At 39.1% G+C, this 13,696-nt stretch overlaps 2 protein-coding genes across 2 annotated transcripts; one reads left to right on the forward strand and one right to left on the reverse strand.

Annotated features, from left to right (window-relative positions):
• Positions 1 to 172: 172 nt before the first annotated feature.
• On the forward strand, positions 173 to 7,695 carry kpna1 (karyopherin subunit alpha 1). The gene is made up of 14 exons (XM_014468366.2): positions 173 to 243; positions 1,549 to 1,682; positions 2,368 to 2,481; positions 2,581 to 2,680; positions 2,947 to 3,041; positions 3,313 to 3,444; positions 3,571 to 3,659; positions 3,753 to 3,852; positions 4,005 to 4,168; positions 4,593 to 4,671; positions 4,756 to 4,881; positions 4,959 to 5,086; positions 5,456 to 5,631; positions 5,888 to 7,695. The coding sequence occupies exons 2-14, from the start codon at positions 1,557 to 1,559 to the stop codon at positions 6,073 to 6,075; spliced, it is 1,617 nt and encodes a 538-aa protein (XP_014323852.1). The 5' UTR covers positions 173 to 243; positions 1,549 to 1,556; the 3' UTR covers positions 6,076 to 7,695.
• A 1,909-nt stretch (positions 7,696 to 9,604) lies between these two features.
• LOC102237851 (protein FAM162B-like) lies at positions 9,605 to 13,564 on the reverse strand. The gene is made up of 5 exons (XM_005797836.3): positions 13,408 to 13,564; positions 12,062 to 12,136; positions 11,537 to 11,648; positions 10,874 to 10,982; positions 9,605 to 9,775 (listed from the first exon to the last, which is right to left on the reverse strand). Exons 1-5 carry the CDS (start codon positions 13,511 to 13,513, stop codon positions 9,686 to 9,688), a joined length of 492 nt encoding a protein of 163 aa, XP_005797893.1. The 5' UTR covers positions 13,514 to 13,564; the 3' UTR covers positions 9,605 to 9,685.
• Between the last annotated feature and the right edge of the window lie 132 nt (positions 13,565 to 13,696).

Raw genomic sequence — 13,696 nt, forward strand, 5'->3', positions numbered from 1 at the left:
GCTAAATGTTTAGAGATGCAAACTCTGAAACTGTATGAAACATGTTTTACTATTTTTTAGGACAGTGTTTTGACTGCAGCAATAGACAACCGCTTTGTTTACGAAGTAAAACGCATCTTGTGGGCGGAGCTATTACGCATAAGCGAAGTCTCAGTATTACGCATGCGCATTGGTTGACATACCGGCGACGGCAGTTCGACGGTGGCCTAGCGAATACAGGGGATTACGAGCCCAATCTGACAGGTCAGACTATTACAAATATCTGCATTTTGAGATTCATAGTGTTTTCCACTAATTAATTTGGAGAAAATAGTTTAATTCCAGTCAAAAGCGTTTGGAAATATTTGGTTGTCCAGTGTGCTCAGGTGGGTTTCGCGCTAAGCTAACGTCCAGTTAGCCGCTCTTCGGCTGTTAGCTTGGGTGTTGAATGCGGCCAACACTGGCTGTGACATAACCAACTTGACCGATTGGGGACATCATTCTACCTTATACCGGTGCTTTTCAATATGCGTGAATATGTAAAGGACATGCTTACGATACCAAATTAAGTTTGGTTTGCTGGTAGTTCGGCTGTGTAAAGCCACGGAAAGCTAACCCTGCTGCTAGCAGTGTATCTTGAAATGTTGTGAGTTGTTGTTAGGCAATGTTTGTTTAGGGGAATGATCTACTTATTAACTGTCTAAAATTAAAAGCAGCCGAGGCTTCTGCTAATACTGACAGCTGTCACATTAGGTCATCTCGGAGCATGCATGCAAGTACTGATGCAGGCATGTTTTTATGAAGGGCTCCGATCCAGCTGTTAAGATAAACAAAATTTGACAGGAACGAAAGATTAGGGTGACGGTAAGGGGGCCTTCCAGCTTCAAAGACGCGAAGTTCATTGCAAAAGCTGAAGGATCAAATACATTTGTGAAGAACAAATTCAGGAATCATAAGAAGCATTTGACTTCTACCAATAAAGGCTTTTCTGCTCATTATTCATTATGGTTGAACAGTTTTTCAGTGTTCCTTTCTTTTGTTAATATGTATTTGTTTTTTTTATCAATTTTTTAATCATCAACCATCTGTGTCTTAAAATTTAAACAAGTTTTGGTTAAACAAAAATAACTTTAAATCTTATTCCCCAATGAGTATGAATAATTCTGAGCTTAACTGTGCTTATAGTTGAATTAAATATGAATAGTCCAGTTAAATCATTATCCTGTAATGTACATAATTTACAATTATGAATTATGAGTTGTTACATGTGCAAGATGACTTTGAGTTTGCATCTTTGTGCTTTTTGTAGCCACATGTTGCCATTTTGTTCCTTTTCTTTCAGTTTTGTACTTTAAATGTACCATTTTGTAGCGCTGTATTTGAACCATAATGTATCAATTTAGATTTTGCTGGAGTGAAGCTGCAGGCTGCACCATTTCATAATCTAAAAGTTGTACACAAAATTGCACGAGGCGAGATTACCGTGGATTTGTGTGTGGGGCCGTTGGAACAGTAGTGGAAATGATTTTGAGAATCCTTTGCTAATAATAGATGCTTGTATTTTGTCAGGGTGCACCATGAGTCAGGCTAAGGACAATGCAAGACTCAAGAGCTACAAGAACAAGTCTCTCAACACAGATGAGATGAGGAGGAGGAGGGAAGAGGAAGGTCTGCAGCTCCGCAAACAGAAGAAGGATGAACAAGTAAGTAATTTATGGTGTAAAATCAAACTGAAGTAACACAGCTGATGTACAGTACTTGCTGTATTGTAATTACAAGGGACTGATACCTCATACATATATATATATATATATATATATATATATATATATATATATATATAGTGCCTGAAAGGCTAAAACTCACAGACTGGTTGGATATTGTGGAATGGCAAATGAAGAATAAACATATTAGCTTTCATCAGTTGTTACAATAAAATACTTCCTGGTATCATGCAATGCTTGTGATCTCCCGACACAAACCATCACACATTACAAAATGGAGAAAAATGATGCATCATTTTCAAAATATTCTACAAATTAAGGGATGTGCTTTGTGTATTTCTATTCAGCTCCATTTTCTTTGATATCCTTAAATAAAATCCAGTCAATTGCCTTCAGAATTTACAAAATTATTAAACCACTGTATTCAGTCAAATTCGGTATAAAAACAGCTGTTTTTTGAGAGTTTTATTAGCCAACAGTGGTGAGCAAACGAGTAGGTAAAAATGGAGCCAGGCTTTAAAACAACATTCCAACTTCAAGTTGAAGTGATATTCATTCCACTGCAAGGCACTGTATGCATCTTCTTACTTGTGCTCTTCATACTCATGTAACATCAAGATAAATGAGACAAAAATTATACTTACATGTTCTAATTGTATTGCAGCTTTTTAAAAGGAGAAATGTTGCCACTGTGGAGGACGATGGAGCCCTGGAGGATGATGGAATGGCCGACAGCGGCTACCTGGAATCACAGGCAAACAACCTGGACCCACTCATGGTGAGTAAACATTTAAATAAGTTCTTGGTTCTCCATAAATTAAAAAAAAAAAAAAAGCAACCCTTCAATAAAACGAGATGTAAACAAATTGCGTTGCAGGGTGGGGTCATCTCTGAAGACATGATTCAGATGATCTTCTCCAGTTCTCCAGAGCAGCAGCTAATAGGCACTCAGCGCTTTAGGAAACTCCTTTCTAAAGGTACAGCTGCAAGTTTCACTCATGTGTGCATGAGTGGCTGTGGACTTTATTCTCTTAAACACAACATGTTCTGCTTGTCGTTAAATGATCTGAACCTATGAAACAGTGATATTGCTCAAAATGCAAGGATTATCAAAATCTGTCATTGTGAGCAATTCTACTGCCTATGCATGATTTTAATTATAATTTAGGTAAAACTTCTCCAGCTCTCCAGTATTTAATTTGGACTTGTTCTTTTCCCTTCTTCTTCTGTATTTGTCACACAGAACCAAACCCACCCATTGATGAAGTTATTGCTACTCCAGGGGTTGTGGAGCGTTTTGTTGAATTTCTGAAGAGGAGAGAAAACTGCACACTGCAGGTACATTTACATACTGATTCTGCTCAATAGTACAAGTGTGGAAAATCAAAAATATAGGATTTCAGTTTGGTTAGGTTCCACATTTAAAGTCTTAAGTCTGTAGAAATATCTGCTATACATTAATTGCAAACTTTTGCATTTATGCTTAAAAAAATTCTCTTAACACCTTGCGTTCCTTCTATCTAGCATCCTATATATTTTCCTCATGTTTAAGGGTTACCATTAAACCTAATGTTACTGTACACTTATCATGTTCTGTGTTTTGTTTTAGTTTGAGGCTGCGTGGGTCTTGACCAACATTGCTTCAGGTACATCCCATCAAACGCGCGTTGTAATCCAGGCAGGGGCCGTGCCCATATTCATAGAGATGCTCACCTCGGACTTTGAGGACGTACAGGAACAGGTAAGAAAGATTTCCTGAACTTTCTTGTCATCGTTGACTTCTCTCAGCTAACTTTCCTTTTCAGTTCAATTATTAGAACTTTTGTTGCGTTTACAGTTGAGCTTAAATGGCTGCTTTTCTCCTCAGGCAGTGTGGGCCTTGGGAAACATAGCAGGTGACAGCACAGAATGCAGAGACTTCGTCATAGACTGTAACATTCTTCCCTCCCTGCTGCAGTAAGTAGCTTCTCAGTTTCCTTATCTTTTCGATACTACTCATACAATTCAAATGCAGTTTCACAAGCTGGATCTGCAAAATTCTCTTTGCAGATTATTGGCCAAACAAAATCGTCTAACAATGATGAGGAACGCAGTGTGGGCGCTATCCAACCTGTGCAGAGGAAAGAACCCACCTCCAGACTTTGCTAAGGTAATTTGCCAGGACAAAGCATCACTATGGCAACTGCCCACATCTTGGTACAGCATTGCTTGCCTTTCAAGGTCACAAGCCTGTTATCTCTCATATCTTAATTGCACAAGCTTTTTCCTAACTGGACTTGAACACAATGTTTTCTCTTTCAGGTGTCCCCGTGTCTCAGCGTGCTTTCCTGGCTGCTGTTTGTTAACGACACAGACATCCTTGCTGATGCATGCTGGGCGCTCTCTTACCTTTCTGATGGCCCCAATGACAAGATCCAGGCAGTTATCGACTCAGGAGTCTGTCGAAGGCTGGTCGAACTGCTGATGTAAGTCATTAAACACGCACAGCGAAACTATGCATACCATTTTACTAATATGCTGACGGAAAATATGACTTGTTTATGGGCAAACAAACAAACAGAATTGCACACTTATTATAATTTGCTAAAATATTCACAGAGTCTCGCCTGTGCACATCATTTCAACTGCTTTGAGTGTACTGTTACAAATGCAGCTGCCTCTTAATAAATAAATATATGCATAAAACATTTAGAGGATTTTAACGTAAAACCCCTTCCAGAGTTTTGGGAGATTCACAAGGCCTGGGCTTCCTGAAGCCACAAGCTGATCTATTACTGAAATAAATGAATGTTTTAATGACATTAGAATTCATGAAGATGCACTTTTCTATTTTACTGAATTGAAAAATAAACGACAACGATGGCAATCTGTGATTCTGCTCTCCTTCAGGCACTCTGATTATAAGGTTGTGTCTCCTGCACTGAGAGCCGTTGGAAACATAGTCACTGGAGATGATCTGCAGACACAAGTAAAGGCAACATCTACTACAACTGAGTATTAATGTCTGGAGAACTGTGAATGTTCTGACTGTGTCAAATTTATATCATTTCAGGTGATTCTGAACTGTTCAGCACTGCAGTCTTTACTTCACCTGCTGAGCAGCCCCAAGGAGTCTATTAAGAAGGAAGCTTGTTGGACAATCTCCAACATCACTGCAGGGAATCGAGCACAAATACAGGTGCGTTTACACTTTCTCTTTTATTTTAACTTTAAAAGTAATTAGAAGACCTGATGAGTTCCTTCCCTTGTTCGCAGATGGTGATAGATGCGGGTCTGATGCCTCCTCTCATCAGTATTCTGCAAGTAGCTGAGTTTCGCACAAGGAAGGAGGCAGCGTGGGCTATTACCAACGCCACCTCCGGCGGCTCTGCAGAGCAAATAAGGTGAAACTCGAGCGCTATTTAAGAAAAAAAATTACATAATAAATTTGACTTAATTTTTGTGTAGATTTGTTGCAAAAGGTTATGTGTCCTTTAAGACCATGAACTTTCTTCTTTGTATTTTTTATAAATCTGTGAAAGCCTTAAAACAAAAATATAGCATACACCAAACAATAGTAAATAAACTTTGTCTTTATTATGTTTAATATCTTAAGATTTAATCTAACCATCTTTACTTCATCCTAAGACTTCATGTATGAATTTAATTTTTATAAGTTTTAAGTAGCTTTGACAGAAATCTTATTCCAAAGACAACCCCTTTTATTATGGTTAAGTGTCTCACTTTTACTGTGTCTGTACTGCCCCCTGCAGGCATCTAGTGGAACTCGGTTGTATAAAACCTCTGTGTGACCTTCTCACACTGATGGATTCCAAAATAGTCCAAGTGGCTCTAAATGGTCTAGAAAACATCCTGCGACTGGGAGAGCTGGAGGCCAAGAGAGGAGGAGGCATTAACCCATACTGTGCTCTCATCGAAGAGGCCTATGGTTAGTCCGTCCATCCACCCATCCAGTTTTCTATCTATTCTCTCATCTATTAATCTGTTTGTCCAATCATACATCCTTTCTTTTTGCAGCTTCCATTTTCTGTTTTTTGCCATTAAATCTGCTATATATTCCAATTTTGATGAAACCTCACTCTGGAATTTTGAGAAGAAAAATGTGCAGAAGCCATGATGTTTATGTTTCCCTGGTAAAATAAAGACAACTATTTCCAGCTCTGACTTCCTCTGTTTTCTCTCAGGCCTGGACAAACTGGAGTTCCTGCAGGGTCACGAGAACCAGGAAATCTACCAGAAAGCCTTCGACCTGATCGAGCGCTACTTCAACACCGAAGACGAGGACCCTTCGCTGGCTCCGGCCGTCGACCTGCAGCAGCAGCAGTTCCTCTTCCAGCAGTGCGAGGCTCCGATGGAGGGCTTCCAGCTATAATGCTAAAAATCCCCCCCAAGCTCCAGCTTCATCTTCATCTACGCTCACGTCTCTAAGTCGCTGCCCACAGCCAAGACCCAGAGTGACAAACAGCCCTGCTAATCCCCTTTCCCAGAGAGATGGATTCAATCATCATCTTGGTCATTATAATACTACGTAACAGTAAAGAAGCACATATTTGTGCATACATCCAACATGGGTCAAGTCTTGTCAGCCAGTTCATCAAGGTTCACTTTATTTTTCTGTTTTGTGCCGACTTCCTGGCCAGAGCTCCAACATCTCCTGTCAGACCATTCCCATACTTCTCATCGGAAAGAAGAACGTCCTTCACCTTGTTGCCATAGAGTTGGCAAGCACTCTGTCAGCCAATGGGAGAATTTGGACTGCCCTGCTTGTCTGAAGCATTAATGACTTGGAAGATGGACAAATATTGACCCGGTTCCCCTTAATTTGTCCTCCTACACAGAGAAAGATCCAACCTAAACACTGGACTGATCCCAAGACATTGACCTTATGTTTGAGTGCATCACTTGGACTGACTTAGAAAGGCACTTAACTTGGAAAAAAAAATGGAGGATTAATTTCCTCAACTTTTCTCAGAATCCACACATAGACTTAATTAGAAACTTGACTGTGTCGCTACGCGGTGGATTGCTCGCATTCCCACCCTGATCTCATATCATTCCTTCTTACCAGTATTGGGACTTTTCCACATGCACTGGCTCCACCTTCAAGAGTTTAAACTGCCGCATCTGATTTAAAAACCCCATGGAACCATGGGAATTGGAGTCTTCCCTCGCACTGAGACAATTGGACTTGGACGAAACAAAACAGACTATATAACCCTGGATTCTGTCCAGCAGCAAGCCAGCGGGATTTTTATTTTATTTTTTTTTTCATTTATTAAACCATTGTTTCATTTTATTTGCAGCACTTTAGTTCTGGACTTTTGCCTGTTCATCGACAATAGTCTTTATGTTTGCTATTTAAGTTGGTTGATGATACAGCTCTTCCCTCCTCAGGAAGTGAGATGTAAAGAGTCCAGGCCCTCACTCCTGGTATGACAATTACACTGTTTACCCTTCTACCTAAGGGGAATTCGAGCAGATTGTGGACTGAAATTGTCAGCAAACTCTTGTCAAAAACTGGGAATTTTTGTTTCCCTCAGCAAAGCTAAAACAGCTCTGCATTTGGTGAATTGGCAGTTTTAATCTATAAGCAGTCTAACACGAATCCAGATAAATGTTTGCTGTTTGATTATGCCAAATCAAGACATGTATCAGACTGAAGAATCAAGGTTGGTCTTTTTTTTTTTAATTGGGAGTTAGCATCTTTAGTTGTTGGTGCCATAATCCCTAATATATGGAAATCTTTCCGTAAAACATCAACAGAAAAAAAGGAAAAAAAACATCCAGATTAAACTTGAAAATCCTCATGATCATTGTAGTTAGCACAACTGAATGTTTGTTTACCAAGTACTCTTCTCATGTTGCTTAATTTTGTCAAAAAAATCTCTCTAAGAGATGACCAGCTCTTCGTGTTCATTACTGTTTGTTGTACTGAGTTTGTGCATCTGTTCTGTTCTGCCATTTGCATAAAAGTCATTTCAGAATCTCCAAACAGTGGCACGTGGATCAGTTTCATTGCTGCATGTGATTACTGCGTGTTTTGCCAAGGTAGAAAATGTTAATTTCGGTTTTATTCAGTAATTTTCTCATAAATGCATGTTTGAAATTGTAACAGAGGGAGTATAATCTCGTGTTCTTTCAAATAGTCTGACATCGAAATCATAAAATTCATGTTCGGTATGAGTAAAACCTCCCAGGTAAGTTCATTAATTAACAGAACATAACCAAAGAACAATTACTTTATTAAACTAATTCTTTTATTTCTATAAACAGACATGCCACAATAGCTATTGGCAGGCTTCATCATACCAACATACGAACAAGATAAAGAACCCAGTTACACTGGATCCACTGTCTCTATTATTTTCAAACTAAACACAGGTATGTATAAACAAAGGAAACAGTAAATTTAGCACTTATACAGTCAGAAATGCTTTATTCTCCTTTCATTCAATTTCTCACTGCAGCTCTAGGCTTGGTGCCGCTACAGATTTCTCTTTTCCTCTGAGAACTCCAACCGCTTGGAAAACGGTCACTCCTTAAATTTGTTTGGGCTTTTTTTCTACAATTAGATCTGCAATGTGAGGCTTATCGGCCGGTTGGCAAAAAGTCCCACTGAGTTCAGAGATCTCGCTCTGAAAACTCCTCCATACGTTGAGAGCTCTGGTACAAACACAAGTTAGGCGAAAATACAGTCGAGACCAGGTGTTTACATCCATGGAGTAAAAAGAAAAAACTAAAAAGACAACAACCTGTCCAGGTTTTTTTTTCCTCACTGACAATGCATCAGACTATTTCTATTTGGTAAGGCCAGATGATGATGATGATGATTTAATGGCTTACAAGTCAAAGTGAGGCAAAATTGTGGATGTATTTTAAATTAATGCCGAAAGCTGCTTTCTTATGTAATGACATCAAAAAATTTAAAATAAACCTAAGATACCGGGGAAATTACTGCGGATGTCTAAAGGTCTGGTTCAGTGTCACCTACAGTTACCAGGTACACAAGTGTCAGCTGTTATCAGAACGGGATCGTCCAGCTGAACTTTTAGAAAGGAGACTGTGTCCCAGAGATGGACCTATTCTGTGTGAAATATGTGAACCAGCCTCAGAAGAAAAGCGAAAGACGTTGTGAAGATGCCAGCTGAACTCGTGCCGACATGTACGCGGGAACAAAGACCTTGAAGTTTTTGCCATAATGACTGCAGCCTTGTAAAAACCTTGCTCTACGCTTCGCTACGTACAGATGGTCTGGACTCTCGGCTATTGAGAAACGATTGCTTCCTGGAGGCGTGGACTCTGTTGAAGTATTTAAATTTCACCCAATCGCTAACGCTTAGCTGTGACGTATGCAGTGCACCACTTAGCTTACCAGAAACTGCCTGCGCTGTAAACAACCATCCTCCACTGCAAAGAGAGAAGTGTCAAGCTGAACAAGGCGACTGTTAATTGAATATTTGTGGCCAACACAGACTGAACTGCATCGTTGGCTTCCTCCTCTGCCATTGCTAAAACTACAGGCAGACTGCGATTCTTAAAACAGATCAGAAGACGTTCGCAACTTCTTCTGTTCGCTGATTGGCCCGGTTGAATTCCTACTGGAGGAATCAACTTCAATGGGAGAAAGAATAGACGGAGCAGAAAGGGGAGATGAGAATCGAGCAAAACTGCAAAGGAAGGAGAAAAGATTCTCTGGAAGCGTTAGTATTTTAGCTGCTAAAATTATACATCAAGTGTGGTCATTAAGAGAATGATTTGCAGAATGAGATGTATAGTGTTCTATTGAAAATTTTGTCAAGGCAGTCCTTTATGACTGCAATATTATGTGCATTGATATATAACTAACCTAACTCACTGAAGACAGGAGAGGTTTAGTCTGATTCATACAATAAGGAGGGAAAAAAAGTTGAGCATTTTTTTTATTTTGTATGTAAATATCTGGTTGCAACTGTATTATGACTAATAAGCAGAGCTGTCCTCCATCACTGGGTCTTCTCTTTGTCAATTTCCTCCCTCCATTTGGCTTTCTTCTCCAAGTTGTATGCAGTCAGGGACTCATTTCTGCCAGCAGCCTGCAAACGAATCAGAATGGAATCTGGATAAGACCGTTTTTATAACCATGAACAATTTAAAGTCCAAGCCAGAAGTTTCTACTCGCCCATTTTTTTATGCATTTCATTATTCTGAGGTTTAATGGTTAATTTGAGGTGGCCGAAATGCTACAAAATACACGAATTTATTGCAAAAACTTTAATGTGATTTTTTTCAAATTCAGGTAGGACTGAAATTAAAAATGTTCTGATAAATCTTGATATATATTTATGCCTACAAATGGCCTTTTGAAGGTCCAGACTTATATCCAATCAAGAATTTTTGTCAAGAGGTAAGAATTACTGCAAATACTACATAAGCCTATTCAATCAAATTTGACTAACGTGAACGTTTTTGTGAAGAGAAACAGGCAAAATTCTCCATCTCTGTGCATAGGAAGCTTGTAAAAACCTCAAAACATCTAGAAACTATAATTGTAGCTAAATGTGGTTTTACAAAGTGCTGAGTCAGGGGGGAAACAGATGCCACACTTTTCAGGCTTTTGTTTGCAAAATACATTGTTAAACCATGCAGCATGTTCTTTCCAATTATTCACTCTGCTATGCTGACCTATAAGAAAACTCAAATGAAAGGTCTTTTAGTTGTATTACTTTTGCAAAGCACTGTATGTACTTGAGCATCTCAGTATAATTTGCCATTTGGTGTGGAATTGTGAAATCTACCAGATGTTTACACTTAAGCATCTCTTGTTTTACAAAAATTTAAAAAATAAATAAATCACTGAAGTTCCATGTGGTATTCTCATCCCTACCTGAAAATATTGAACAGTTTACCTGCATATTTATAATCCCAACATTCAACTCCATTCAGGTTTATAACATGCTTTATGACTGTAGCTTTCCAGTCATAAAACAACGCCACGGCACTGTTTTGGGACGTTCAGTCAAAACAAAGACACGTGACGACTTCACTGTTAGCCTATTCATGATGACTCGGCAGAACTGACTAGCACAGACATGAACAAATTCCTATTCTTCCGCATCACTGTAATCCTAGAACACAGAGCTACCGGATCAGAGCCACGCGTGCATGCGATGAATTTCTGCTTTTTCACTCACCTTTTTGCCCATAATCACCATCACCACACAGGCTCCTATTGTCAACGCCATCATCGCATAGGCAGCTTTCACTCTGATTTTGTTCCTGGCATTGTCAATCGTCTCATAGCTGTGGAAATATAGTTGGTTCAGAATAGGCGGGAAACAACAAAAAAGACTCAGTAATTGTGCTGATTTTCTTTAGGCTATTTCGACACACAAAGGCTGACATGTGTTCCTTTATGTCATAGCAGTTAAGGAAACAATAATTGCTGGATTTTCAAGCTAATCTCCACATGATATACAAATGTTTGTAATCAGGACTATCAGATCTTTCAACACGCTCCTGAGCTGCTCTGCTGCTGTAGTTTGTTTTGGACGCAGAGCTTCCGTGTCGACACTTACAGGTGGGCTGAATTTACCTCGTAAGCATGACAAGCACATCTTTTTCTAATCACAGCAGCAGATCAGATGTGATCTCCACCCTGATGTCAGGAGCCACGTTAATTACCTCCAGGCACAAACAGACGCCTTGTTTGAACAAAGGACGTCTCAGAGGGACCAGCTACACGCCGCACGGCCGCTCATCCACTTAGCCAGCTCTGTTCTTGTGATGTGGAGGCAATCGGATGGCAGTGCGCTAGGGTAGGGGAGGTCTGGCATAAACAGGAAATGGCTACTCACGACACAGTCTCTGGGATCTGTTCTGCGGACTTGAAGCGGCCTGCCCACACTAACATCTTCTTGTCCAAGTTGGAGGGTGTGCAGCCGGGGGGTCTGAATGAGGGACGCGGTTCTGTTCAGAGGAAAGAGGGGCAAAAAGAAGTGGCCATTAGTATCCATTTACTCGACTCAAATCAGGGATTTGCTCCATCGCCCAGAGATTGTGGCCCCATTTCCTGTGCTCCTCTTGGTCTCTTGGGACGACAAACAAACAAACCTAACGAGCGTGATGCTCAAGATCTACAGGGGAAAAGTCCAGGATGCTTTAAAGCGTTTAAAATGACAACTTGTCGTCAGCACTTTTCATGACAGGGCAGCTTTTATTTAAACTTTCTCATAAATGCTATCTGACGTGTAACACCTTTCTATAGCGCCGGTGAGATCAACAGATGACAAGTGGATCAAGTTGCACTGCAGGGATGGGCATGTAGAGACCAAGAGCAAAATAAAAGAAAAAGGGAGTTTGCCTGTAATCAAACACCCCACCTTGTGCTGGAGCTGCTGGGGAGGACTCTGGCTTGACCTCTGGAAGTTTATTGCACATCCCTCGTACCCTCTGACCTGGACAGAAATTAAACAGATGCTCTGTATATTTCAACTATTCACACATTTTCTAGTTTTGAGATGATTTTCTTGTCTAGATTCAAATCGCAAAATATTAGACCAACAAAAAATACAAAATGAATCTTTAACTAACTTTACATAGAGTAAGTCAACAACAATAATAGCTTATTCAATTAAGCTGCTGTTTATTGATTTTAGGCCACTTCATACAATTGATGACAATAGGTTGATAAATATTATATTAAAAAAAACACACTTAAAGATTATTAGAAAATAATTCAAAATACTGGCTGAAGCAGAAGAACTGAGATGAAATACATTACATTACAAGAAAACCTAACCATTCAAGACTGTTTTTCTGACCACATTTCTTCTACAAAAATGACATTCCTTCACCATCCTTCCAGTTTTTAATCATGCATTGGACCAACTTCAATTTTTGAGCAATCTCCTCTAATGTTTTCTTCGCTTGACCTATGTAAGTGTGAAAATGTTAAATTGTAACATATTACTCAGAAATTGGATGCATATTAAAACATAGTTGTTGAAACAGCTACCTTGCTTTAATGCTAGGCAGTGAGGTTTTTTTTCTATTTTTTTTTCTGGACAAGCCAAGTAAATTTAATAAAAACTTCAAAAGATCAATGTTAAACTTAAAGCCAGATTTCAAGTAAATCAAACTGCTTTTTCAAAAGAATCGATAACATAAAACCTGTTGAATAGAAAATAAATGAATAATAATGACCCATGTTAATCCAAACGAAAATGAATAAATGTAAATTGCTAAGCCTACAAATAAAAATAAAGTAAAAGTTAAAAAAAAACTAAAATGAATTAAGAACATCAAAATGTGGAAAGTGGACTGCAATCAAATAGAGAAGAATATAAAAATGATAAAATAAAAGATTTTACTATAATCTAAAAATATCAAAGGTCAAATGCATGTCTAAATGTATATTAGAACAGACTTGTTTTTTTATAATACTTTTTACTCATGCAACATACAATAACATGACCAGGAAAACCAGACTATTAAGTCCTGACAAGTGTCAACATTCATTTTAGCATCACTACACCGAGCAAATATGACTCTAGCGGGTTATTTTAGCGATCAAATAACCTTCACAAAGAATGACAAAAATGCCAACTACAAACATAGTTTTAGAAAAGCCAATAACAACAAGTTATGAAGAAGGTGGAGTTTGCTCGTTTGATTCTTGAGATCCATGTTAACTAAAAAAATTTTTAAAAAAGCAAATCATACGAACCGAAGAGGCAACCCACAGATAGGCGAGATCTGACGAAATTCATGTCTGTATGGGTTACCGACAGCCGGTGTGTCCAAAAACCGTGCAGCAAAAAGCGGGTTGACATTTCCCTTTCAGCTACTGAAAGTCAACTAGCTTTATAAAAAGAAGGCCCTCCACGGCGCTGACGTAGACGACGCCGCATTATATTAGGATTGTACGTAAACGTGGCCGCCATGTTGTGATAGGCACTTTTGGAATCAGCGGGGAGTAAACACAGAGGTCGCATGGAAAACTGGCCTTAAAAAGG

Source organism: Xiphophorus maculatus, chromosome 21, assembly GCF_002775205.1.
Source record: "Xiphophorus maculatus strain JP 163 A chromosome 21, X_maculatus-5.0-male, whole genome shotgun sequence".
NCBI lineage: Eukaryota > Metazoa > Chordata > Actinopteri > Cyprinodontiformes > Poeciliidae > Xiphophorus > Xiphophorus maculatus.